We start from the raw sequence: 26,831 nt of genomic DNA, 5'->3' as shown, positions 1-26,831 counted from the left end.
CCTTCTGTGCCTTGTTGATCCTCTGAGCTGCTCGGTTATCTTTGGCCTTTTGCTATAAAAAGTAATGAGATTGTTTCAATATTATAAATGCCATTTTAACTTATGCATAACAAAAACATGCATTATTATAAATCAGCATGTAAAAATGGGCCATGTTAAGTTATAGTGCAGTAATGTCATCCTGAGCAGAGAATGAAGTTATATTTTGCTGTTAGCAATGTTAGCTACTTGTCAAAGAGTCAGCCATGTTGAGAGCCGTGATCAATATACCTTTAAATGCAGATATACTGTACTTAAATGTCAATACGGATGATCTTACTACTAAATGTAGTAATGCCCAGCAGAAATTTAAACATTTGAGTTACAGTTTTGTTTATTTCTGTATTTGGTCATTTTTCACTCAAGGCTTTATGTATAGAAAGTGAAGGTACAATAAGCCATTAGAGACAATTCAAACAGAATAACAAGAACTCAAGCTCTATGATAACCATTTGGGAAAATGCACAACATGAGAACCGCAGGAAACAATTGTTGATTTGATATAAAAGGTATAGATCTTTTTTTAATTATATTATATATTTAACTAAAAGCAATCAAAACAGAACTCACCAGATATGGAACCTTGTCAGCAGCTGACACCTTCCTCCAGACCTTCATGATTTGTTTACAGCGATTAGCCCAGTCTGTGACAGGAGAAATATTTAACAGCTGCCCAATATATAACGGAGATATAAAACTTACTTTAAAAAAAGCACAAGGTCTGTTTTGTCCTCTTATAGACTGTGTATATATTATTATTTCGTCCTCTCTTACCTGGGTAGTCCTGTCTGAGAGTGGGAAAGTTGGTATTGGCATAAAGCACCGGGGAAATGGTTGAGAGTTCTCCCAGCTCCTCGTCTTTCTCCCACCGCTGGAGACTGCGCTGGTTGTAGGACAGTCCATCACTTTCTCCCTCAGTGGGGGTCGGTGGGGAGGAAGGGGTTACTGGGGTAGAGGGATTGGCCCAGGCGCTTTCCTCACTTCCATCTGGACTGAACAATCCTCCTCGCTCCCTGCACACCATATGATAAGTTATTGTCTTGTAAATGAAAAGGTTCTCATGTGTTAACTACACTGTAAGAAAGGAAGTGTGTGTATAAATGCATACCGATCTACAGCAACAGTTACAAATTGTTGTAAAATAAAATGCTTAGGAAAAGCAGTATTGGTCTTACCGCATATCGAAGAACGGTGACTGAGAGAGGCCAGGAAAACCATCCATCATTCCAGCGGAGGGCAGGGACCCTGTTAGAGATGGTGCACGCTCAAATTCATCTCAAGCCACAATTCACTTAGTCATTCATTTTGTAAATAATCCTCCTTACACAATCAAACAACAGATATGGTTTTATACTGTCTGTGTATCTGTTTATTCATAAGACTGGCTGATGACATGTCCTTGTACACACCTGAGAGGAGAGCTCTCTGCGGCAAAGCGCTACGATTGAGTTCTCCCTTACTGCCCTCCAAGATGGGCTTCATGCCCCCCAAAGAGGAGCCGTCTGACGATCCCAGAACCTTCCTGAAGAACTGCTCAGAGTCCTGACTTTCCACCCCTAACGGAAGACCTGTCACACAAGGACAACAGCATGTAAGGTAGGGTGCTACATCAGGTATTCTCCCCACTGATTGATGTTGCATACTGATAGACCAAAGAAACCTCTGGTGGGAATACCTTCACTCTTTTCTGCATCAGAGTCATGAGGATCAGTTGACGCCTGTTCTTTCAGTGATGAGGACGGTGCAGAAACTCCTAAACAAATGTATCATTTTAAAAACAACCTGCAATTACAACACTAAGAATAAACCAGTAGCAGCAAACAAACAGAAACGTACCTGCACCTTCTCCCTGAGCCTGGGGGCCATCACCCCCCTCTTGCTTGATAAGAAAATATTCTTTCACCACACGATCTTCATCTAGTAAAAGAAGCACAAAGGTCACAAAAAGTGCTCATCGCATCCACACCCACAAATGATTTCCAGTTTTCAGGTGTCAGAGGTCAAGTTAGTGTTCTTACTCTCTGGGGCAGAAGTTCTGACCCCTGACGGTGCTGGTAATGAAGGTCGGACCAGGCATGCGCCCGGCCTCTGCCCTGGAGGTGTCAGCACAGCTTTCTTACCCAAGTCTATAAGTGTCTTCCCAAAGAAAGCCTCCTGAAAAATGTACAAACATTTCAAAATTACCTCACTGGATCAAATGAGTTTAAAACGGTTTAAAACAGTGGGCATAGAGAGAGAGTTGAACCTGGAGATAAGATGGAAACATGTCCTCAAGTTTGCTCTTCTTCCGTCCCCGTCGCTTCTTGGCCTGTTCCTCGCCCTCCACTGGTTTAGGATCCATGATGTTATCTGTGTCAGGGTGAGGTCCTGCACATATAATTATGCAATTCAGTTTCACAATTTAACTGAATTTACAAAAAAAACATTAATGGGTTTTCTGAATACATAAGTATTTTTGCATTGGATGTCATTCAATTCTAAAATTGTCACCAACCCTCGTCAATGGTTCTCTCTATTGGCTGTCCATCTAATGTAGTCTCTCCAGCAAGCTGGGCGAAAAACTCTTTCTTCATCCGTGTGTGACACTTCCTTTGTCGCACCATGAAGCCACCAATTCCTGTTACAAAATACAGATAAGGATTTGTTCATATATTGTGAGTACTCAAGACATTTGTAAGGCAAGGCAAGGCAAGTTTATTTATATAGCACTTTTCAACACAAGGCAATTCAAAGTGCTTTACAAAAAATGAAAGAGATTAAGAAAATGGCATTTAAAATCAGTCATTAAAAAGAAAATGATGTTGTAGATGTTTGAAATCTTTTGGCAAATTCTTGATAGCTTACCAGGCCTGTAAGGTTTCCGCTTTCTTTTTTTGCTGTCCTCAGTCTCCTCTGCTCCTCCTTTGACACCATCGCAGTCGGCCATGCCATCAGGGCCTACGTCTGCACCCCCTTCTCTGTCAGGGCTCCCAGGGTTCTCCATTTTGGATTCACATTCCATGGGCTCCCCACATCCTTAACAAACAAGATAACAATAAATTGAGTCTGACATTGAAAAGGAGCAGAACCCAACAAACATTTGAATACACCATTGAATTAAGTGTGCAAACCTTCGTCACCCTCCCTCAGATCCATCCCATCAGAGCCTCCTTCACAGCACAGAGCGCCGAGACGGGAGCGACGCTGCCGTCTCTTGTGCAGAGGAGACATGGAGATGCTGCGAAGCAGGGACATGCCCGACTCTGTCAGCCACACACCCTCCAACCGGTAGAACTGGGGTTCTGTAAAGTGACATTTGTAAATATGAGTGAGTAACAGAAAAACAAACAAAAGACGACCATAGGAAATGTGCTTGGGATTATAAACCTTAGTAAGCATAATCCACTAACCTGGCTCTTTGATCTTTATTGAAGCCATAATTGCTGACTCTACTACAGCGAGCAAAGGCAAAAAGCAGGTAGAGAAAAAAAAGATTCATGTCATCAGTAAACAAGAAAATATCCTATGAGGGTTTTTCAAAGCAAATTCTTCCAATCTTAGTTTCTAAATAGTGTCGTTGTGGAACTTACCCACGGGTTTTGGAACATATGCGCTGCAGGATGTGCATGCAAAGCCTTCATCAGAAGCTTGTTCCACCTCATCCTCTGTGTACAAACTCTCACAGACAGCATGGAGCCATCTGCACAGGCACACACAGAAACACGTTGATGCACAAACTTTCCTTAACAAATCACACCCCGAATCAAAGATGTAACGGAATAATTCATGATATGAAAAATACATCAATAATCCATTCCCCGCTCGTCTTCATTAGCGGCGGTCTCATGAATACCTCAGTTGGGTGTGTGTGTGTGTGTGTGTGTGTGTGTGTGTGTGTGTGTGTGTGTTTCTAATGAACAGCACCCACCGATCACAGTACTGACACTGCAGCAGCAGCTCCTCCTCCATGAAGTTCTCTCTGCAAACTGGACAAGTGACGAGGCTGGCACAGGGGCCACAGTGTGTGTAGTTGTTCTGCCACTCACAGTGGAAACCTGGGGTGTTTGAACCACACTGGACGCAGCACACACACCTGCACAAAAGTAGTGAAGCACTATGTGTTGAATATAAAGCTCATATGCAAGATTGAAGACAAAAAACAAGTACAGGAACTATTTTGAGTATTGCAATATTGTTTCTGTTGCTACAGAAGCAAGAGGCATAGGGATGGGCCTCTGAATTGCTAATGCAGGCTGAGGCATGAGTGATTTACATAATATGCAAATTAACATGTATTCATTTCCATTTGGCCCTATTCAAAGCTACCATGCTGAATGAAACAGTGTGCTCTTATGCTGCATTTCTACTGCATGATACTGAACTAGTCTTTTTTGTTTTTTCACAAGAGTTGCCGACAGTACACCTGGACCTTTTTTTGGTACTGCCTTGGTCTAGGTCAAAAAGCGAGCTAAGCTGATACCAGGAGACGTTTAAACACTGCAGACCGCTGATTGGTCAAACGTCTCCAGTGCGACACAGTCCTGCAATTTTTATTAGCCACCGTCAATAGTGACTGCAGTGTTTTAATTCACTAGACCGAGATGTCAGCATGCAAACTGACGTACAATTGACGTAGTGCAAATGTACCCGATTGGTTTCATGATGGACAGGTGGCAGTAGAAATTAAAATAGAGAAAAGTACTGGTTCTTAAAATTCGTTTGAATAGAGCCGAACTATGCGGTTGACATTTTGTCAGTTAACATTACTCTTACCATTTGCACTTCCAACCACCCTTGGGGACATTGTGCAGGGGCGGGTCCAAGCAGTAGGTGTGATAGCTGACATCACAGTCGTCACACAGCAGCAGACGGGAGGGATCCGAAGCCTTTCCACACATCTCACACACAATACATTCCAGACAGCGCCAGCCCTTACGGAGCATCGTCTTGGTGATCTACAGGAAATATCAGGTTTAATCCTTTTTCTTTATAAATACTTTGAAAAAAAATACACATAAAAACAGTCAAATGTTGTGCTTACTTTGCTGTTCACACAGTAAGGATGGTAACACTGGGCACACTGAGCACAAGCCAACAACTGCCCCTCTGAACCCTTTCCAAAACTGCCGCACACAACACACATATCCTAGAAAGAAAGGAAAATATAACAAAGAGGAAACAATGACTATTTGCGGTGCATTTGAAAGTGGAAATTGTAGTTATGCCACAGGGTAATTAAAAAGATGACATAAGAGCTGTACCTGGAGCAGGACAAATTTATCAGTGTTTGAGAAAAGAACCACTGTGTTCTGCATGGTGTCGTCTTCCTCCTCGTCTTCCTCTTTACTCACTCCAGTGTCTGCGGTCATGCTTAGCTGTGAACAAGGGGATAAACAGTTAAAGATCCAAATATCAATAACAAAAGTATGAAAAGAGTGATTATGACCACCTCATAAAGCTCACCAAGAAAGCGTCGATGCAGGAAGCCATGGCTTTGAGGCGGGACCTCCCACCCCGCCCTCTCCCTCCACCGCCTCCTCGGGGTCTGCGCTTCCCAGGAAAACTATTGCTTCGCCCCTACAAGCAGAGTTAAACCAATTCAATGTCAAGTCCTACAAACAACTTAATTTAAAACCATCACCAGCTGTTTGAGTAAAGAAAGACCAACCTGTTTGACCCGCGAGCGGCCGGGGGACCCTCTGCGTTTCACCTTCTCTCTGAGGGGCTCGAAGGGAAGCGAGTCATCGGTCTCAGACAGCAGGTTATCTGCGTGCGAGTGGCCGAGCTCCATGGAGAGCTGAGGGTCTTGTTCTCCTGGAGAGCCCAGAAAGCCGCTGCTGCTCTCGTCTCCATGGCTCAGGTAGGACAGATCGTCCGGCTCCCGCTTTATGTCCTCAATAAGTCCATCTCCTTTCATTTGCTCATCATACTCGTCATCATCATCCTCTTCCTCAGAGTGAGGTAGTAACCTCTGCTCCATTTCCATAGACGAAAGGGCCTCTTGTGTGTCTCCTGATATAGAAAGAGGAGAAGGAGACTGAGGGTCCGGGCATGGACTTCTTTCTTGCCGATTATCCATAGGCAAGTGCTCCGTTTTGTCCACAGAGGCAGGAGAGGATGGTAACTTTGGTGGATCCTTACTGGATGGTGGTGGGACGTGCGTGACTTTGGAGCCATCTTTTAATGGCTCTGATGGTACTTCTTGTTCCACTGATAGAGTGGTTTCTTGCTTATCCTCCTTCTCCACCTCCATGTTTTCAGGACCCTGCTCTGACACCGGTGATGGTTCTTCTTTAGGGTTGTCAGACCGCGTCTCTGCTGGAGGGGCCTGGACGGGGGCGTCTTTAGTCCCACGGCTGACTGCCTCTGTTACCCTCTCTTCATCAGCAGGTAGACAAGAGGCCCTCTGTTCTTTTGTTGCACAATCTACAATTAAGATTAAGGAATGCGTGGTTACTAGTGTAAACATTTACAAATATATCATTAGTTACGGCACACCATAATACAGATAATAAACTACTGCTTTGTGTTCATATTAAAAAATGTCTACAGTGTGTTACAAGTTTACCTGTGGCCTCAGTCTGAACAGCGGGAGCCTCAGAAGGCGATTCTTCTGTTGCTCCCTGCAGCTCGTCCTGCTTCAACTTCTCCCCAACCGCTGGTGTCTCAACAACTGCGGACTCCACCCCTGAAGCCAAAAGTAGTTAACATCAGAAGCACATCTCAGCCTGACATTTCAAATCGTTTAATTAGCTTACGTTTGAGTGACAGCACCTTACAATAAGTGCATTCAACCATGTGGATACAGCCAAAACATTGGAAGAATCAAGTACATCGATCATATGAAAAAATAATCTGAACTGCTTTAAGTGCTGCAGTTGGAAAGAATAAGAGATAGAGAAAATGTATTTCTTATTTGCCAAGGTGCACAAACAAGATGCATTAATGTGCATGATGCAGACTTACCCAGGACCATGGGAGTCTCTTTATCAGTCGTGGCCTCGTCCTGAACCTTCTCCGATGCATCTTTCTGCCCTGGTGCCAGCTCTGATAAGTCTGTGTGCTCTTCTGTCACCATGTCTGCATCTGTTTGGATTTTCGCCTCCACCAAATCCACAGTCTCCTCAGACGCCTCTCTGGTTTGTATCTCTGCTGTGTATGATTTAGTGAAAGGCTGCAGCTGACCCATCTTGCAAAGCCGGCAAATGCACTTTGCTTCTGGAAGCTCCCCCGGTGAAGAACATTCACTGTGCACCGATCTAGGACAATTAAGAGATCATGAGAAATATTGTATGACAAGGAGCGATAAGCCAGCACAAATGAACACCATTTTGCTTCTGCATCAAACTAACCTGTGGCATGTGCTGCAGCTCTGCAGAGTGACAGATGTGTTGGCAGCTTTGCTGCACACGCCACACACCGAGCTGCGGTGCCGCTGGCAGCCCTCGCACACGGCGTAGTTGTCAAACCACTGGGCCGAACCTGGCAGCCCCAGTCCATGGACACCACACTCCGTACACACACGACACCTCTGAGAAAAAACAGACAAAAAAGGTGTAAATTGTAAACACAATGGTCAAAGAAGCCCTAAATATCCTGATTTAAAAAAGGGGTTTCTTCGGTTAGGTACATTTTGGAAGTAGAGGAATGTATTTGTACCAAGATGAAAGACAAATGTGACTTACTCTGCATTTCCATGGGTCAGAGGGAAGAGAATCCATGGCTGGCTGGAGGCAGAAGGTGTGGTAGCCCTTATCACAGGCATCGCATACCAACATTTTGGAGTCTTCACCTGGTTGCCTAAAAATAAATGAATAATAAAGACATTCATCTTTAAAAAAAAAAGAATAAAAGAAAAGCTACAAAAACAAAACAAAAACAGGATGAAATATAATAAAAAAACATTCAGGCACTATCTAAGAATTGTTTTTCTAACCTGCACGTCTGGCAAACTTTGCACTCTGGGCACTGCCATCCTGCCCGCTGGATAGGCGTGGCACCGATCTCTAGACAGGCCGCATGATAATGTAGGCCACAACCCGTACAGAACAGCAAGTCTGTGAGCTCCCCCGCTGAGTCACACACTGCACACCAAGACTCCTCACCTGCTGTAAAGAAAATAATTTAAATACATATGAACACAAAAATCACAAGATAGTAAGCCAGTAGCCACTTTTGAATAGATGCCTGGTGTTTTGTTTCACAAAGCAGGTATTGTTTCTATAAGGCAAGGCAAGGCAAGTTTATTTATATAGCACTTTTCAACACAAGGCAATTCAAAGTGCTTTACAAAAAATGAAAGACATTAAGAAAAGGGCATTTAAAATCAGTCATTAAAAAGAAAAGCTAATAAAATAAACATTAAAAGAAAAAATACATGGATAAAAGTTACAGTGCAGTTTAAGATATGAATAGTTCAATTAAACATTAAAAGAAAAAATACATGGATAAAAGTTACAGTGCAGTTTAAGATATGAATAGTTCAATTAAACATTAAAAGAAAAAGTGCATGGATAATAGTTACAGTGCAGTCTAAGATATGAATAGTTCAATTAAAAGCAGCGACAAAAAGAAAAGTCTTCAGCCTGGATTTAAAAGTAGTCAGAGTTGCAGCGGACCTGCAGGTTTCTGGGAGTTTGTTCCAGATATTTGGAGCATAATAACTGAACGCTGCTTTACCATGTTTAGTTCTGACTCTGGGGACAGAAAGCTGACCAGTCCCTGAAGACCTGAGAGATCTGGATGGTTCATAATTTAGCAGGAGGTCAGAAATGTATCCTGGGTCTAAACCATTCAGTGCTTTATAAACCAGCAGCAGTATTTTTGAAATCTATTCTTTGACACACAGGAAGCCAGTGTAAAGACTTCAGAACAGGAGTGATGTGATCCACTTTCTTAGTGTTAGTGAGGACTCGAGCAGCAGCGTTCTGAATCAGCTGCAGCTTCCTAATAGATTTTTAGTGAGACCTGTGAAGACACCATTGCAGTAGTCGAGTCTACTGAAGATAAAAGCATGGACAAGTTTTTCCAAATCCTGCTGTGACATTAGTCTTTTAATCCTAGATATATTCTTTAGGTGATAGTAGGCTGATTTAGTAACAGTTTTAATGTGACTGTTGAAACTCAGGTCAGAGTCCATTACTACACCTAGATTTCTGGCTTTATCTGTTGTTTTGAACATTGCAGACTGAAGCTCAGCGCTAACTTTTATACGTTCTGACTTGGCTCCAAAAACCATTACCTCAGTTTTATCTTTGTTTAAGCCTGAAATATTCAACATTCAAGAGATGACATGTCCCAAAGTCCGCTTTTTTTCAACTTTCAGCATATGCAGGCAGTCGACACTTGATTTACACAAAAGCATTCAAATGTAGAGTTCACAGACAAGAAACCAAATTCAGAATAAAACTGCCAATAGAAATGTAACCACAATTCTTTTTTCGGCGTACCATTGAATCAGTTATATCGATTCAATAAAAGAATATACAATAATCATTTCCTTTCAGTTTTTGCTTCAATAATTAATCTGTTGTATTTTAGCAGAAATAGAAATCAGCAGACAAGCTGAGCAGAGTATAGCTATTATTGCAAGTAATTTAGTTCTTGCTAAATTCAACAATGTTATTGTATACATTTCCCCTTATTTTCTCATATAGTACAACACTATATTTAAACATGTGCGCATAGTATAAGCCTGGCTGTGAGCAAGCACTAAGTAGACATCACCATTTGGAAAAGGATGTCTGGTTCTCTTACCCAACTCCTCCGCCTTGTCTATGTGCTCTGGACAGAGGAGGACCAGCTGCTTCATGGACTGGAAGGATCCACTGGCCGCCGAGCAGGGGAAGTGGTAGAACCGCGAGCAGCCCTCAGCATGGCATCGAATGGTTGCACCCAGCCTTTTGCAGCATTCGCAAAGCTTAAACAAACCAATGGAAACAAAGATTTATTAAGGAAACCTGTTCATTCCTATATTCTCTCCTGATATTATATAATCAAAACCGATGGACAGTGAACTTACCCGCTGTGTCCCTGAGATAACGGCCTTATCCACATTCTCCAGCTCCTCATTCTCCACCTGTTTCACCCCCTCCGACCACGCAGCACACCAGTGATGAACCAAACAGCCCCCTGTTTAATATAAAGCACAGCGTCAGCGACATCTCTAACATTATTTCTCCAATTCTACACCTGTGTGCTGCATTTCTAGACGATGTAACCTATAATATGCTTGATTCCTGAAAGTTATTTGTTATTGTAGACAAACAAAATATAATAAAATAATGTTTTGTTTTCAACCTGAGTCGTCAAAGAACGATGCCAGACAGGGGGAGTCGGAAAATCCAATGGAAGACAGGTCATCATTTCCGGGCTGTGGCAGTAGGGAAGCTGATGGCTTGAGGGTCGGCCGTTCAGAAGACGGCCCAAAGTGTCTCAGCTCCCGCTGGCCGTGCAGGCTCCGCTCCACACAGTTACAGAGCGCACAGGCTCGGACGCTACCACTGTACAGTAAAAAAAAATACCATCAGAGATTCCGTTTTTGGTTTTGCCAACAATGAGCAGCTTGTTGACATATAGACTATCGACTTAAACATTTTTGATAGGAATTGATAACTTACTCAGGTGTGCTGGACGGGGCTGAGGTAGCACCAGACAGGTCCTCGGCAGCAGGAAGGGCTTTGGACTCCTCCTCAGAGGAGACAAGCTTCTTCGTAGGGGTATTATCATCAGCTAGGGAATGAAAAAGAAAGGGAATAAGTGAATTTGACTAACCCCAATTTGATTTGCCTGCTATTAGCTTCTCTAATCAATGATTTGTACAAATTCAAATCTATTTTGTTCTCAGCCCTGTGCCTTTCTCTTTAAGTCCAAAGGCAAATTATTTATCTTCCTGCAGAAAAGTGTACATTAATAGTGGATGATGTTTGGAAATGGTGACATTTGAATAACAAAACATTACCTGTTGGTTCAGATTCATTTTCATCGCAGTTTGTTTTCTGCTCGTCCATCCCCCGTATTGATGTTGACCTCCTTGACAGAGATCTGCAATTCAGAAACAGAAGTAAAATCAACTTGTTAATGTTTATCAGAAATTAATTAATTTAACTAAAATGTTCCCAGCATGCAAACAACCTTTATCTCATAACTGGCTATGCAAGACATGAGTGTGCTATCAGACCAATGAATGTAGAGAAAATATCTATGTTAGAAGCATTACTAAAAAGTCATATGATTGGGAGTTTCTCCCACATGAAGTAAACAACCAAGTGGAACTACTTAGAAATATAAAATGTCCTTTTCATTAGCCAACATATGTCTATCATCATGAAAATACATTCCTAAAATGCATTTTTCTTTTCCAAAACATAGTATACAGTAGCCTCACTAACAATCCAAAACTACTTTTCTCAAACAGATTTAGAACAAACAATGCAACCAATGAAACATGGCTGTTGGGTGCTCACTTTAGATTATTTCCTTGTGTTAATCTGACTAACGCTAGCACTAATGCAGCCGAGCTTCCTCGGAAACTCTTGAAAATAGCGCGAGTGTTACAGGACACAGATCGTTCGGAAACCGCTTAAACAATTCAAGTTATCATTTACCAGGCAATGCATAATCCAAATCGGTGAAACGGCAGCGTGAAAAAGCACACAATGATAAAACTAAAATGGTGTTTTCCCCAAATAAAACAACCATAAATCGGGATACACAAAGAAAACACAACTTCCGTATGGAGAACTTCCTGTTGCAGCGGAGCTTCTTTCGTGCAAAACATTTATCGGTCGCTTCATGGTTCCGCTGTGAGATTCACGACATTATCAAATAATACTGTCAAATAAACTATGCAAGACTTGGCTGTATCACCATTTTATTCACATAGTTAGTTATATACAGTCATGTTATTGAACGTGTAAACGCCACTAACAGACGACAATTAAACATGAGCAGATCAGCTTCCATTGGAATGGTGTGTTTTACTCATAGTAGGCCGATATCACAGAAAGGCCAATATGTGTTTATATAGCTTTAAATCTCATGTCACAAAATAATATAGATGACGACAAAACCGTCAGTGATGCCATGCTGTATGTCCTGATCAAATGGGCTCACATGACAGTATATGTGACGGTTGCTTAGAAATATAAATCTAGCTGAAAATATTGCAGTGTTTTGTTATTTAAAACAACAAGAAACTGTGCCACCATACTCGTGAAATCATCCCGTGAGCCAACACACACATTTCGACATGTTTCCTTTTTATTATCACAGAAGCAGCAGCAAGGAGATCCCAACCGAGGACCCATAGAACAGATTATTTATTTTTCAGAAGTTCAGAATGCATTTATTTATTACGCCAAATCAATTACAGTGCAACTTTGTCATAATCATTTAGTGGTGTTTTTGAACGCATGCCCAGCCAAAACTCCCCAGGTAATATGCAACATACTGACCCTTTCCACCTAACACACACACCAGGTCTGGATCTACATGTAAACGCTGTTTGGCATATGGCGAAATAAGCCGTGAACGCCATGATGCAAACCGAGCTGATGGACAAATTAATTTCTCTATGAAGCATTAACGTTACATCTTCGTAACAAACGCATTCAGTGGCAGCAATACTGGAAACGCACTCTCTTCTTGACAACAAACTAACGTCAAAACCAAGTCTTACAAAAACCTTGTGCTACATCACGTATAATAATCATAGTGAAACGGCTTTGTCTCTAAAATGAAGTTGGCACTGATCAGAGCAAAAGGGATGACATGATGGCCAAGTTACCGTCTTAACACCATGCTAGCTAAGTTAACGTTAAAAGTGTTAACGCTACAAATTAACTTTAATGTATTTGTTGTTGTTTTGTAATGTCGGTCAAAGCAGCAGCTATTTATTTTCAGCGCCTCGGCAGAAGCTAATAAGATTGTACAGTTGAATAACTGCAAAGCTAAGCACTATTCCTCAATGTAAACACCGACTTCAAAGGGTTGGTTCCGTCCAGCAAATAGCCGTGTCCGTCTCACCGGCGAGAGGTTGAAACGGAAAAGCCAACATCTACCAATGGTGACGTAGCAACAAAGTGTCCCAAAGAGGCAAAACTACGAGAAATACACCCTATCTTATACACACGCTAATGAACTTCTAAAATGTTAACCGGCTACTTTTGTTATCATACCTTGGGCACAGCCAGCGTAAAACATATTTCAACGTAAAGTTAGCACCCAGGTAACATAGCTAGTTCTCCAGCAAGTAGACCCCTCCATTTGGTTGAAGCTAACAGCTAAGTGTTACCGAAGCAGAGCTAACATTACCCGGTCTAAGGTCAGGGTTGATATGTCTTTAGGTATGTCTGTTGCAAGAAGTTGAAGGAGGCCATAATAAAAACAAGCTCACCTCACAAAAACAATATCGTCTCCTCATACATCAGCAAAATCCAAACAGCCACACAGCTTCCCAAAACGCTGATGGTCGCTTCATTTTATGTACCGGACTAACGCTGCGGCTAGCCGGCTGGAGGGAGAGTGGGGGAAGTGCACCTCGGCGGAAGGCAGGCAGTGCAGCTAGCTCCTTAACTAGATGGATAATGCTATGGTTAGCTTGCTATCCAGCACATCGAACTTTGTGTAGAGTGGTCGTATACTGCCGGGGAACTATAAAACAACGCCACAAGTCTTTAACCAGTCCATTCATAGGCTCCACAGCATCAAGCTGTGAATCCAGAAACTAACCAGATATCTCGCTCCTGCTGGTGGATTTAGCTTGAATGCTAACAGGAGCTAGCTTCTGCTCTGTTCTGGAATGTAGGTCGTTAAAGCTACTAATTTACTAGTTTGCACAAAATAGTGCATGCTAAAACTACAGTGCAAAACTTTGTTGGGACTAAAGACAATATTGTTTACTGTTAGTTGTTGTCCACCGCAAACATGTATCTGCCTAAATGTGCAGCTCAACTTTGTATTTGTAGTACTCATGTATGGGACACTAGCATCGCTTCACTTTGCTGAACTGCGTTGCTTCTGCACATTGCTGCTCAGCCGAGTACTAGCAGAGCTAGCTAATAACAACTACGTCAACAAATTATTCATGGAAAAGAACGATAAAAACATTTGTATGTATCACTAGATCACAGTAAACCATGTTACAGCTCTAGTGTAGTTATGGATTATTTGTGCCAATATGATATTTAGCATACAACATACGGGTCTAATGTTGAAAGCTCCCACCACTGAAATATGGTGGATATATGATATCAACTCATTAGATTTTCAGATCCAGGGAAGCCATTTTTCATCAGATTGTTATGGTTGTAGAACCGAAGCCCCTCTGATATGCCGACGGACAAATGCATCTGTTTTGAAAATCAGGTCCGATATTAATGACTTCTAATAGGATCATAATTCTTAGTGCAAATTCATTTTGTAATTAACATAAACAATGTGTACTGTGCACTTCATCGTGGTTGCTAATTACTTATTCCGTTTATGTTACTGTATTCTCCTACTGTTACCATACTGCTATGCATTGCGCATATTGCTGGAGCGAAATGATTTATAGATTACTTTAAACTACAGGGATGTGAAATAAACCATGACCTAGTTTTCAGCACATTCACTGATAATATTGAGCAAAAAGAGCTGTTTCTGTATCCCGTGCGACTGGGGGCAACATTGTTTTGTCCATCCACGTAGGTGGTATTTGACATGTGTGGCCTATGAAGTAGGCCTACATACGAATGAACCCCCCCCCCCCCCAAAAACACTCAACACTGTACAGCTTTTATCAACCCTTAGTCTTCAACTAAAATAAGAAGCAATCATAAAGTATACTGAGGGTAAACATTATAAAGATCCGATGGCGGTGGGGATGAGAGGTTGGCTATACTCTGTCATTCTGTTGCCTTATCACTGTGAGAAACCTCCTGTGGCATGGGGGCCTCCGGAAGGATCGGTTCAAGAACGCTCAATTTTAAATGTTTAAGGTTTTAGGTTAACCAAGTGACTGCGTGACTTTGCAAGATTAGGGCCAAATCAAATGCATGCTTCAATCAAAACCTTTGAACAGCACAGTCTAAAATTACATTTAATTAAGTTTTCAGAAATCCTCTTATTTTTCTGCTTCTTAAATCACAACACCGACCTCCCCATATCATATTTCCATGGTCCGTGAACAAAAAGCATGAAGCAGTACATCCAGGAAAACTTGAATGACATTGGAATGATATTGTGAACTAATACAAAACTAGGTTAGGTAACACTCTGTCCTATTGGGAGAAGGTCACAGGTTACAGTCACATCCGTTATCTCTTGTCATTCTCCAGAGAACAAAATGTAAGTTGCTGGTAAATTACTTATTTGTGGTATAACTCAAAACTTGTCCCAAATGTAAAGGTTATGTCAGTGATAACACATGCAGGGGCACCTGCTGCAGCGTGGGTGATCTGCAGCTGACCCTGCACTGTGAAAAATCTTTGGTAATGCATGTGTGCAGAGGCATCTAAAGGCCTCAGGGCTCCGTTGAAACCGCTGAAGATAAAACATTTTACAAGAATTCTTTCAACCGGATGAATGCAGTTGGTTTTCTAAAGCATGCAGCTAAATAAAGAATTGTCTTCCAAATGTGACCAGAATCCAAGACTTAAGAAATGTTGATTCACACCCACACATTCTAGTTAGGAGCCTAACATTTTTATAGATGTTTCTGGTAGATAGCCATTCCTAATGATACTATAAGATATTGTTTTTGAAAACAGTCCTGTCCTTCCATCCTTTAGTTTTTTTGAAGAATAAATGTGGTTTCATATTGACTTTGATTTTCTCCCTCTTTTTAAAAAAAAGAATTGTTCTTTGGATTAGTCAGTGAGTAACTTGTTACTATGATTAAAGTCATTCAAGGTCAAGGTTTCTTAGATTATATTATTATTATTATTATCACATATGGAGTTATACTCTTTATTGTTCATGATAGAAAAAAAGCCTACCCAGATTTCAGCAGAACATTTGATAATGTTCGGGAATATCTTCTGTGGCACTCAATAAGTGTATAATACATGTATAACAAATCTCCACTGATGCAGCCTTCTCTTTCATTTTTAAATGAATATTGTCGTACACACAGAATTATATTTAGACCAGAAAATATGTTCTTCTCATTGTCTGAATGTGGGGTGTGCAGGTTTTAATTTTGAAAATAGGTTATTATTGGTCACCCTGACAGGATTACTTAACTCCCTATTCAGCTTTGGCAAAATTGGATTAGATGTTGGGGGGCTGAGACGGTTTGGAAGACAGTGACTGATTGGCTGATGGATGTAAATAGAGGGTGGTATTAGGACATCAACTGATCCTATTGGCCGGTCAGTGGAGCTGGTGCTTTCCCATCTGCCTCCTGTAACTCAAGGATAATCCCCTCCAGTACTCCACATATGTTTACAACAGAACATAAACCTAAAGAAGAGAATACAGTTTGAGTGCTCAGTATTTGTAACAGTTATTGACTTTAAACAGCTCTGAATAAACATAATGCCGTTTGTGGACCTGTTTAGGTTCATGGTGTGATAACGTGGTGTTGAATACTTCAGTTAAACATGTACTGTTTTGTCAGTGAACACATTAATCCACCTCATTGTATTTATTGACTAATATACAAGTAATACAAAGTACAAATCAAATCAAAGTTTGTTGAACTACGGTTTATTATCTAGAGTTGTTATTGCACATACAAGCGCATTTATTGTAAATGAAATGTTCAGGCTTGTTATCAGCTTTCTCCACAAGAGGGTGTATAACCCTATACTACTGTCCTGAATATGGCATTTACACATACATATAAACCTTTTAAAAGTAGACTAAATCCAATAATATTAACTTGAAAAGGGCACATCTGTTGTGTAAAAAGTGTACATAGGGACTGGTAACCATAGAAAGTTATGTGAACAATGAACTGTACAACACCATCAATAGATATACTTGTGACCCAATTTGATCAGTGATTGCTAAAAAATAAAAACTGTGTCCTTTAAGATTGTAAGAAAAGCAAACACTCCCTTGAAGTAGCTATGTGATAAAGTCTGTGATAAAGTCAAGGTGGTGGCACAGTATGGGGAATATTAAGTACGTCCGGGCTTTTCATTAACCTGCGAGCCTGTTGGACTTCATTTCCACAGAGCTCTTAAACACTGAGACATAATGCTCAACTAAGACCAAGGGAAATATATTTGTGCATGCATCTCAGGTTTTTCACACTCAGTTCTGCTAAACAAGCAAATGACAAATCAGCTTAACAGACACAATTTAGACTAAAGCTGAGAAAACCAGGCTGTTGCTTGATAAAATGAAATTTTAATCTGATTTTATGGCATGACATGTGACATACAATACATGGATTGTAATTATTATAATACAATTTAACATTTATATATATTATGATTCAGAAAGTACAAAAATAAAGTTTCTATTGTTGTGGGAAAATTAATTCCTATCACATTAGAATAAGATATATGTTTTACACATATAACCCAAATAATTAACAGAAATAACATGATGTACAAATAGAGTATTATACAGTTATTTTCAATATAATTTTTTACAGTAACCTTCTCAGATTGTCATCTCTTACAAAATATGAATTAAGTAGTTTCAGGTATATCATTATGATAGTTTACAATGCAAACACGGGTATACAAAAAGCAAGCAAGCCATTCCCGTGCTTTCATTTATTGAAGAAAATAAGGAAGTGTTAGGGTGAATGCTTTAGAGCTTTAACATTGAACAGTGCAATGATTACTGAGTATAGTTTTAGGCTTTTAAGGATGAAATGAGCTTGAGTCTAACAAGATACATCCAAAACGGTATAGTAATCTAGCATACCAGTGCACATTTGATGTCTGCTTCTCTTTCATTTCCATCCTCAGAGTTTGACTCTGACCATCTTGTTTGTTCAGAGTGTCATTATTCACATACACACCTGCGTTGTATGCCAAAGTGCTACAATGAAATGGAGTCTCAGTGCAAGCTGTCTCACTGTCTGTGGTCTGGTGGTCTTTTCTTGTCTCCCCCAAAAGCAGCTGGTTGAATGAGGAGAGGAGTCGCACAGGTCCAAATGCCCAGTGTGCGAGTCTTTGGTCCTCCACCAGAGCATAGCTGGATGCCAGCACCCCATCAACAAACACAGTTCCAGCTTCTGTCAAGGGCGCATACACACCCACACTCTCCTCTACTGAAACTGAGATGATCCGCGATGGACGTACTTGACCCTGAGCTGTATGGATGAGAACACAATCTCCTGTTTTGGCTCTGCTAGCAAACTGAGCCTGATACTCACTGCTGTGGAGTCTGCAAAGGGGGGCGAAAAAGAGTAAGTGATTTGGAGTGAGGGCCAATCTATGACCATCTTCTGTCTCCAGAAACAGAAAAGTAGACCAGCTTTCTTGATCCTGGTGCAGAAACAAGAGGACCTGGCTCCACACGACTTTGCCCGTCGCAGACAGGGCCATGACTCTGTCCCCAAGAGCCAAGGACGACAGGCTCTTCTGCACCCCTCCAGCAACAGTGACCCGGGCCCAGCCTGGGAAACAGCCCCCTTTCTCCACAGCAACAGAGTGATCTGCAGGAAGATTAGCAGAAACAGTCAAGATGATATAACCTATCCTTTTTTTGTCCTAAATGTCTTGATACATCATTGCCTTTCAAAGCAGGAGTTTAAATTGAACTGGAGAATTTTCCCAGCTGTCTTAGTACTTTTAGTTAGGTGAAGGGTCTAACTAACTATTCCACACTGACACGGCATTATTTTTTATGAAAGCTCCCTTCTTAAACTTACCAGCTTTTACAGAGCAGTGGATGTGATATTTGGACTCGTAGTGGACCCAGTCAAAGCCGGCCTCCACAGCCAGCTGGGCGAGAAGACCATACTTGTCTGTGTCTCTGTCGTCAGTGGTTATATCCACGGCCCGGCCTTCGTAGTGCAGAGAGCTGGCAGGGTGGTGTCCGTCCTCATCCCAGGCCTCCGTCACACGTAAGTGTACCCCGGGCCACTGGTTCATCACTGCAATCGCCAACCTGTTCAAACAGTCCTTACAGCGCTAGACAGAAGGAGACAGAGGGGAGGTGTTCAATTTGGAATTATTCACGAATAGATTAGCCAATATCAAAGATAAATTGCTATGTGTGGGTCGATGAAAAATATGTTTTGGATCTTTTACAAACCACAGATCATTCAAAATGATTGTCCATCATTTTACACCCAGTACATACAGAGATCCTTATCAAACATGTTTGGTTATGCTATAAGAAAAAGGTTTTCCACTATCAATCAGGCTCTAGTATAACATTATTCTAAAGAAAGGTGTAGTGTTGGGATCAAATCAGGTAACTCATTCATCACAACAACAGTCTAACAAGTTTCCTATCTCATATGATAATGTTTCTTTTTCTAATAGCAAAATATGTTTCAAAAAATATTAATATAGCCATTTTCTAATAGCAAATATGTACTGTTCAACATCCTTAGTTCTTAAATCTATATTCCCTTTGTGCGTATAATGTGTGGATTGTATCAATTTTAACCTTTCATTCTAAACGTTTGTCTCTTTTATTTTGCCTTTTACAATGCATTGTATGTTGGATGTGTGTGTTTCTCTGTATCTTTTGATATACAAGTACATTAAATTACATATTACAAAAGGATTATTGATTTATTTGTATGGACTCATTTTATTTTTATTCCACCGATCCGTAGCCTTGGCCATGTACAGTGAAAGGCATGTCTGAACTTCACACAAGCTGAAGGAACCCTTGTAATCATTTATTAACAGGCTGGATGGCACAGCTTACACGTACAATAAGTATTTGCAGTATGTTTGCCTACTCTACACCTCAGTGCACTGACAGATTTCAGTAAAACTCAGAAGAAAAGACGTATTTCTACAGCGTCTCTGTCTCCTAAGTTATAATTGTTTGTCTGCTGGCATCATCACACAATTCCTCCTTTACTCTGCTAAAGGCCAACTCAACCTTGCTCCAACAATCAGAGTAACAGAACAAAGCTACTGTAGCCAGTTTGCCACATTCCTTGGCCTTTTCTACAGGGTGACAGTATAATCAAGGCCATTCTCTGCCTTTTCCAGTTTGTTCCAGGCATGAGTTTTCTCGGTTTCACCCAAGACATTTGATCGGAAATGTGCAGAGTGACTCTTAACACCCCCGCTGCCCATGATGGTACAAACTGTGTCAGCATTGTCACAAATATCAAGCTTAAAAAATGATGATGTCAGCAACCAAAGTGATACACTCATCATCTTCTCCTGAACGCATATTTCTCTTGTGACTTGTGATATGGCAGGTTTTGTGACATTAAATTGATTAACTAAATCTTGCGAAGTGAGTTAAAAAAAAATAGGGTTGGGAGAAAAGTGGTGAGGATATGAGTGGGAGAGACTGAGGGAGAAAGGGTTGGGTGAGAAGAAAGCGCTGTAGCGGCGGGGTGATGTTGGGAGTAAAGAGAGAGAGGGCAGAGGGGAGGAATGTATGGGCATGACATGGGAATGTGACAGCAAGAGTGAGAAAGCGAGAGGGACAGAAAACAAACTGGGTACATTTTCTCGCAATGCCATTGAAGAGAGGCGTTTCATTGTCAGAACTACAATAGTCGCTTTTCCGACAGTGCCGTTACTTCAGCAGGCGGGAATTTTGTATAGGCGACCCCTCAGAGTATCCAAATGACACACAAAGAGAGTCTTTCACATCTGGGCAAAAGAGGGGCACAGGCACACATACACACACTCAAACTGGGCACAGATAAATGACCACAGATTTCCATCACATACAATCACACGGGGAGGGGAAGGAACACACATTTGTATCTTAAACAATCACAGAAAGCCGCAGCATCGAGAGCAGGGCGACATCTTAGTGTTTAGAAACCCTGTGGTCATATTCAGCAGTGTGGCATTTCAAATGTTTTGTCAAAAAGCAAGTCTATGCCAAGATAGCCTTTTCTAGGTAGGAGATTTGAATTTGGATACCTGTCCCAAGTAAACATTAAGGCATTTAAGTTCAAGTGGCCCTGAGAACCTGTCATAGAAATAGTTTGATTTCCATTAACAAAGACTTTGGTTAAAGATTAAAAGGAAGTGTTCCTTAAGGGGAAGGCAGTCTCTTTAAGAGGTAGTGTTGAATTACATCCTGATCTTCTTATCTCAAGAAAAGGGAGGGGGTACTTTGTTAAAACTACACACTGTGTGGAACATTTGTTTGTGTTAGGAGCCTGGCAAAGAGCAGGTATGGCTAACAATGAATGATTTGATAAGGTGCCATTCTGGGTGGCAGGGTGTGAGCCGTGAACTGCTGCCTATCCTTTCATGAAATGTAGTTAAACAATCATCCAGAAGAGTGGTTGGCTTGAAAAAGTTCAGGTTACTCTCTGCCTTGGATGCCTATTTTATTTTACTTGCAATACAACTGTCAATGGGCATCACTTGGGGTTATTACAAACAAGCAAACCAGTGTATCATCCTATTCAACAACATCCTTAAAACACTAGATAAATGAACTGGATAAACCACACCAGTCTCACCTTAGTCATGAAGCGGTCTGCGTTGGTGTTCTCCTCATCTTTGAAGATGATGTCTGGATTGTAGTTGCACACAAGTTCATTGAAGCGCTCAGAGTTGCGTGTGATCTTGCCCTCTGCTCTCCCACTGGCACCAAGGTTGTTTTCTGAGAAGTTGGGGAAAGACTGCTTGTAGTGCATGGCTGTGAGTCTCCTCGGCCTTGAGCGGACACCATACCCAGGGCCCGGTCCGCATCCCTGGACCAGCCACATGCAGGTCCACACAGCGAGCAGGCAGAGCTGTGCCAGGCGGGCCCACCAGGACTGTTTCATTGGGGAGGGTTGGGACTCCCAGGAGTCAGCGGATCACAGTGATACCCCGGGTCCAGGTGTGTGATGTGAATGAGGGTCAAATCTTGGTCCATTCCAAATCATGTGGTACTAGAGCTGATGAAGATATGACAACAAGAACAGGAAGTTATATTTACTGTATTACTCTTGGAAAGAAAGAGTTGTATAGTTGTCAAAAACGATATTTGTTCTGACTTTCTTAAGGTTTGTACAGTTTGAACAAAAGTCATAGCTCAAAGAAAGGTCCTGATTGGCTGACATGCAGAGTTTATGAACTTTGGCCCCAGCAGTTACAAACTTAAGTAGACTCACTAGATCTTTAAGGTTTCTGTCCAAAATATATCGCCAACTATCAGCTGCTTCTAAGCCACAAACATCCCCATACGTCCTTGGCAGGTGCCTGACGTACTCGCCGCAGGTGTTTTTCGGGTGTGTCTGGTCAGTCACTCACCGCTTCTCGCTCCAAGCAGTTCCTTTGACGTGACACACGAACTGACGCACGCTAAAAGCCCCACGCACGGCTCCCTGCAGTTCCTATAGACACTCCCGCGGCGCTCTCATCCTCTCGCTCCATCCAGAAAAGTTTCTCCTAAGATTTTTTTCCCCTGCCTCTCTTCCTCTCCTTCGTCCACCGTCTTGTGTCGCGTCTCAGAGATCCTGGCCACCTTGCACCAGCCATTGGGTCTTATTAGCGTCCGGACAAGATTGCCCTCCCTTCCTCTGCGCGCTCCCACTCCTACAGCACACGCCTCCAATTCAACCTTACAAAGGACATATGATTAGCCTACTTATGTTAACACAATGACCCCCCACCCTCCCTCACAATATTTCATATTTAAGGTAGTTAAAGATAGTTTTGGACTCTTTTCCACATCAAGATTATACTCACCAATTTACACAAAATTATTTTTAACACATTATCATTTCTAGAACATGCAGTATATTTACAGTTACAAAAAACTACTCATGACAATTTAATCATTTAAAACCAGCATGCCCTTGCTTCTGTCAGCTCATCCCACCCATCATAAGTGGACGGGTCACTGTGATGTCCCTGATGTTATTAATAGACACAGTTGAAGGTGAGGGTCTATGAGGGAACACAACAAGTGTCCAGCCTTGACACCCCTGGATGAGACTTACGGTGCTCCCTTCCTGTGTTTGGGGAGCCAGCCTGACCCCCCTGAACCCTGTAAACCCTAGACCTCCACCACTGGAAACACCCGCTGTCCACATCAACATATTATTTTTATCTTTCTCAGAACAATAGCTGGGAGAGTCATAAAATATTTTCAGATAATTCCAATGAGGGAGAAGAAAAGAGAGGAATCGTGGTGTCTCAGGGGTCTGACATGTGTAATCACATACGGAAGCTTAAATTAATGGCAGATTAAAAGGTCGTAGTGTGTCATACTGTAGCTTCCTGGAACGCTTGAGGTTGACTCAGTGCATCACGGTCAGTTTCTCTACAGTTACTTTGTTGTAAAGAATCTATAGCCCACTCACAATAACGCTGCACTTATGTTTATTCATCGTTTTGAGTCTGTGCATTATCTCAGTTTGCTGTGATTGCATAAGATGCTTCAATAGTAGATACCCAGTAATACACTCTTTCATCCAATGAGCACAGAGAGATTTATATAAAACACCTGTACATGTATTCAACTGTGAGTGATCTAAAACAGCACTCAAAGGAATATTTCACTACCCACAGTTGTTCTAATCAGTGCTAAAGAGTCCCTGTTTAAAAAGTTCTTAATCCCAAATCCCATCGATGTTCTTAACTGAACAAAGTGATAAAGCCACAGACATTGACATGAGATGTTTTATCGTGTAATGTGACCTGTTTTTTTTTTTACCCTCTTTTACCCTTTTATTGTGTTATTTGCTGAGCTGAAGACACATTTCTACACTGGTGGACAATAAAGATTTATTTTCAAAAAAACTTTATTGTGTTTATCTCACACAACTACTAATCGAAGTCTTCCACATAAATACTCCCACATAGGAGCAGTAAGCCTGCTCTATCATGAGATGAGCTTTTAATGTCAAGGTTTAAGTGAAAATGCATGTTTTTGTTGAAAAATGGGATTACACTGCACAAGTTATGTGAGAGTTTGTAAATGGATGGTTTGATATTGTTTTGCTGATGTTGAACTGGCCCCCTTTACTTCAATTCATCAAGAAGTCTTTCCTCTTTTTGGATTCTTTGTTCACCCTGGAGGCATGTGAGATAACAAAGTGTTCTTCAGAAATTCAAGGTAACACAGTGGGATTCATTGATATACAATTGATAGTTTTGGGGACAACGTATTCTTTTAAAATAGCTTTATCTATGAAAAAGCAAAGGTCACTAAGCTCCACTATGACCATGGAGAGGCATCCTTGTTAGGGAAGTTTTCCAGAAGATCCCAGGATGTTGAAGGGAGGGGTGGCAAGGCGAAGCTGCATCTTCCTGTCCTTATGATAAACATGGAAGAATGCTCAAGTCTGGCCCAAGCAACACAGATGAAAGATATCAGCCTTCATGACAAATGCAGGGAATGACTCAATCAAAAAAAAGCAACAAACACTTTCATAACTACAATTACCCGCACCAATGTTTCTCTTCAAAGCCGAACAGGAGAGGAGATTTTCATCAGACATGAAAGGGAAAGGAAGGAAGCAAACATCTGCGGGCTGGAGATGGGAATAAAGTCATTCTTATTAGTTTTTTATTTTGGTGCCCCCATCCTCCTTCCTCCCCCTGTCTCCTTCTGGCTTTCAGCATTTCACTCCCCTATTTCAGGATGGGAGTACATGGCCCAGGGAACGCTTGGGTTTCCTGCAAAGACACAGCACAGAAAACGAGATATTTCCTGCTCGGGTCAGCCTACCCTGCTTTGTTCTTTCAAAATGGACGCCTCTGAATGCACCTGAGCTCGTGGTCAATACAAATCACACCTGCAAGCTGGGTTTTTCTTCTTCTGCGGGGTTATCAGTGATTGGCAGGAAAACTAAAATAGACAAAGGAATCAGCAAGTATAGTGGATAGAAAATTAGTAAATCAGGATTTTAAAGGACAGTCATTTTAAAATAGAAATTAGATTGGGAAATAATGCTGGCTTTGACATCTCAAGTGCTTGTCTTGTTTCTCAGTGAATAGACACTCTGCAGGATTCACTTCCTCAGATGGAGGCCGAGGAAAGGGAAAGTCAAGGAACTGACACCTAACCACCTCCCTCTCCTAAACACACACACACACACACACACACACACACACACACACACACACACACACACACACACACACACACACACACACACACACACACACACACACACACACACACACACGTCGTTTCTCTCTGCCCAACACTACACCGCCCAACTGTCTCTCACCATGTTATCAGTGCAGGAAGAGGCAGGGTGGTGCATTCTGATGTGGCTGCACACGCTGGATGATTCTTGGCAAATGTATTGTAACTGAGTGTCTGTAGTTACTCACCTCACCTTTAATGGTCTCCTATCATGCAAAATGCACTTTTTGATGTCTTTAATACATAAATATGTGTCCCCGGTGCAGGGGCGGACTGGGGGGAAAAAAAGTGGCCCCGGGATTAATTGACAGACAGGCCCACTTAATGCGCGGCATGTATCGGCCGGCCGGCGACGAAAGTATGTTACTTAATAAAAAACCCTAATGTTATTCTGGACCATTATTCATATAGTAATCACATTACCTGAGCCCTTGAGTTGCCCTAGAGCAAAATAGTTACAGCATATATTTATTGATTTTAATGTTAACAGATCATTGATGCAGTAATATTTTTGACCCAATTTGCCCGACTTGACACATGGAATAAAACATGGGTGTAGGAAGCATCCTCAATGTGGGTGAGACAATTTAACAGGAGGTGTGGGCAGGTGGTGGACCTCACCTCCTCTAGGGGGGTCTGGGGGCATGCTCCCCCGGCAAGATTATTATTATTTTTTTAAATGTTGAAGTTAAATGCATCAATCTGGTGCACTTTGAGAGCAACATTAGGGACTACATCTATGGATACATCTCTCAACACCCATATGAAATAGAACTGTAAACAGATTTAAATTTTTCAACATTTATTTGAACAGCAAGTGGAGGCAAAAGTGACTGCACCCAAAACAATAAACCTGCTAGCTAACTAGCCTAAACTCAGTAACAGAATATGGGCAACACGTTCTTCTCCACAGCCGCGCGACCTCTGAGTCAGACGTCACTTCCCCCTTTTCTATCCTAACAGCCACTCCCCCTGAACCCTGTTTCCCTGCCAACCCCGGAGTGGCAGGAACACTTACAAATGTGGGCCGGTAGGATTTAGGCAAACAAAAACAAAACAAATCCTTTTTTTTGGCCCACCGGCCCACGCACAGCACCGGCCCACCGGGAAAACTCCCGGTATTCCCAATGGCCAGTCCGCCCCTGCCCCGGTGTGTCAGGGAACTCACACAGTGTCAGAAAACAAAACCCTCTCTATTTTCCTCCGTACCCAAATCTCTAAAAACGGGGGTACAACAGAGCTGATCCAGATTTGAGTCCAATATGACGTAATATCAGAAATGTGGGATGGCTTTACACCAGTCTATGCTTTACACTCACGGCACTATCAGAAACATCGCTATCAGAAACAATGCACGACGTGTTTTGGAAGTAATATGGTCTTTGTTTACATTAGCAAGCATCGCTAACACTCAGAGCTAATGCTGTACTGGAGAGAATATGTGTAGAAAAGCAGGAAATTAAAAAAGGAACTCACTTGTAGTAAACCCACAAGAAAATAAGCGTTTGAGCTCCATACTGTTTCAGAAATAATCATTGATGTGGTTTTGAACATGATATGGCGTTTCATCACGGCAGCATTTAGGGTAGAATTCTGAGCAGGCATAAGCTCTT

General features: G+C 41.7%; 2 protein-coding genes across 8 annotated transcripts in view; both read right to left on the bottom strand.

Moving 5' to 3' along the window:
- kmt2d (lysine (K)-specific methyltransferase 2D) overlaps positions 1 to 13,812 on the bottom strand; it is a 35,022-nt gene extending 21,210 nt beyond the window's left edge. For 2 of the 6 annotated variants that reach the window (XM_034209498.1, XM_034209501.1), the window contains exons 1-31: positions 13,420 to 13,810; positions 10,979 to 11,061; positions 10,638 to 10,749; positions 10,318 to 10,520; positions 10,040 to 10,149; positions 9,775 to 9,937; positions 7,955 to 8,126; positions 7,704 to 7,818; positions 7,371 to 7,549; positions 6,985 to 7,277; positions 6,587 to 6,706; positions 5,687 to 6,444; positions 5,482 to 5,595; positions 5,280 to 5,393; positions 5,060 to 5,164; positions 4,792 to 4,973; positions 3,947 to 4,111; positions 3,609 to 3,718; positions 3,429 to 3,470; positions 3,150 to 3,320; positions 2,884 to 3,054; positions 2,534 to 2,656; positions 2,285 to 2,406; positions 2,058 to 2,193; positions 1,876 to 1,956; positions 1,715 to 1,792; positions 1,449 to 1,607; positions 1,215 to 1,284; positions 814 to 1,052; positions 610 to 683; positions 2 to 52 (exon numbers count right to left, since the gene is read on the bottom strand). In XM_034209498.1, coding sequence (XP_034065389.1) covers positions 2 to 52; positions 610 to 683; positions 814 to 1,052; positions 1,215 to 1,284; positions 1,449 to 1,607; positions 1,715 to 1,792; positions 1,876 to 1,956; positions 2,058 to 2,193; positions 2,285 to 2,406; positions 2,534 to 2,656; positions 2,884 to 3,054; positions 3,150 to 3,320; positions 3,429 to 3,470; positions 3,609 to 3,718; positions 3,947 to 4,111; positions 4,792 to 4,973; positions 5,060 to 5,164; positions 5,280 to 5,393; positions 5,482 to 5,595; positions 5,687 to 6,444; positions 6,587 to 6,706; positions 6,985 to 7,277; positions 7,371 to 7,549; positions 7,704 to 7,818; positions 7,955 to 8,126; positions 9,775 to 9,937; positions 10,040 to 10,149; positions 10,318 to 10,520; positions 10,638 to 10,749; positions 10,979 to 11,061; positions 13,420 to 13,445 — 4,641 coding nt within the window. In that variant the 5' untranslated portion in view covers positions 13,446 to 13,810. Of the gene's footprint in view, position 1; positions 53 to 609; positions 684 to 813; positions 1,053 to 1,214; positions 1,285 to 1,448; positions 1,608 to 1,714; positions 1,793 to 1,875; positions 1,957 to 2,057; positions 2,194 to 2,284; positions 2,407 to 2,533; positions 2,657 to 2,883; positions 3,055 to 3,149; positions 3,321 to 3,428; positions 3,471 to 3,608; positions 3,719 to 3,946; positions 4,112 to 4,791; positions 4,974 to 5,059; positions 5,165 to 5,279; positions 5,394 to 5,481; positions 5,596 to 5,686; positions 6,445 to 6,586; positions 6,707 to 6,984; positions 7,278 to 7,370; positions 7,550 to 7,703; positions 7,819 to 7,954; positions 8,127 to 9,774; positions 9,938 to 10,039; positions 10,150 to 10,317; positions 10,521 to 10,637; positions 10,750 to 10,978; positions 11,062 to 11,624; positions 11,763 to 13,414 lie in introns of those variants that run through there. The other 4 variants (XM_034209500.1, XM_034209499.1, XM_034209502.1 and 1 more) reach the window with 4 other exon arrangements.
- A 3,526-nt stretch (positions 13,813 to 17,338) lies between these two features.
- Positions 17,339 to 22,638, bottom strand: dhh (desert hedgehog signaling molecule). Of its 2 annotated transcripts, none has more exons than XM_034208871.1 (4): positions 22,232 to 22,638; positions 21,593 to 22,015; positions 18,839 to 19,100; positions 17,339 to 18,622 (listed from the first exon to the last, which is right to left on the bottom strand). In XM_034208871.1, exons 2-4 carry the CDS (start codon positions 21,899 to 21,901, stop codon positions 17,823 to 17,825), a joined length of 1,371 nt encoding a protein of 456 aa, XP_034064762.1. In that variant the 5' UTR covers positions 21,902 to 22,015; positions 22,232 to 22,638; the 3' UTR covers positions 17,339 to 17,822. The 2 variants fall into 2 exon arrangements, with proteins under 2 accessions (XP_034064762.1, XP_034064761.1); XM_034208870.1 differs by having other exon boundaries at positions 22,371 to 22,638.
- Positions 22,639 to 26,831: the final 4,193 nt, after the last annotated feature.

This window comes from Gymnodraco acuticeps, unplaced genomic scaffold (genome assembly GCF_902827175.1).
Source record: "Gymnodraco acuticeps unplaced genomic scaffold, fGymAcu1.1, whole genome shotgun sequence".
NCBI lineage: Eukaryota > Metazoa > Chordata > Actinopteri > Perciformes > Bathydraconidae > Gymnodraco > Gymnodraco acuticeps.
This window is presented reverse-complemented; position numbering and strand designations above follow the sequence as displayed.

What these genes read in the sequence shown, in the direction of transcription:
- dhh (XM_034208871.1), bottom strand. Translation starts at nt 21,901, where the DNA reads ATGAAACAGTCCTGGTGGGCCCGCCTGGCACAGCTCTGCCTGCTCGCT. An exon ending in CAGACCGCTTCATGACTAAG is followed by an intron (nt 19,101 to 21,592) that starts GTGAGACTGGTG and finishes CCTTCTGTCTAG; the next exon opens with CGCTGTAAGGACTGTTTGAA. An exon ending in CCACTGCTCTGTAAAAGCTG is followed by an intron (nt 18,623 to 18,838) that starts GTAAGTTTAAGA and finishes ATCTTCCTGCAG; the next exon opens with ATCACTCTGTTGCTGTGGAG.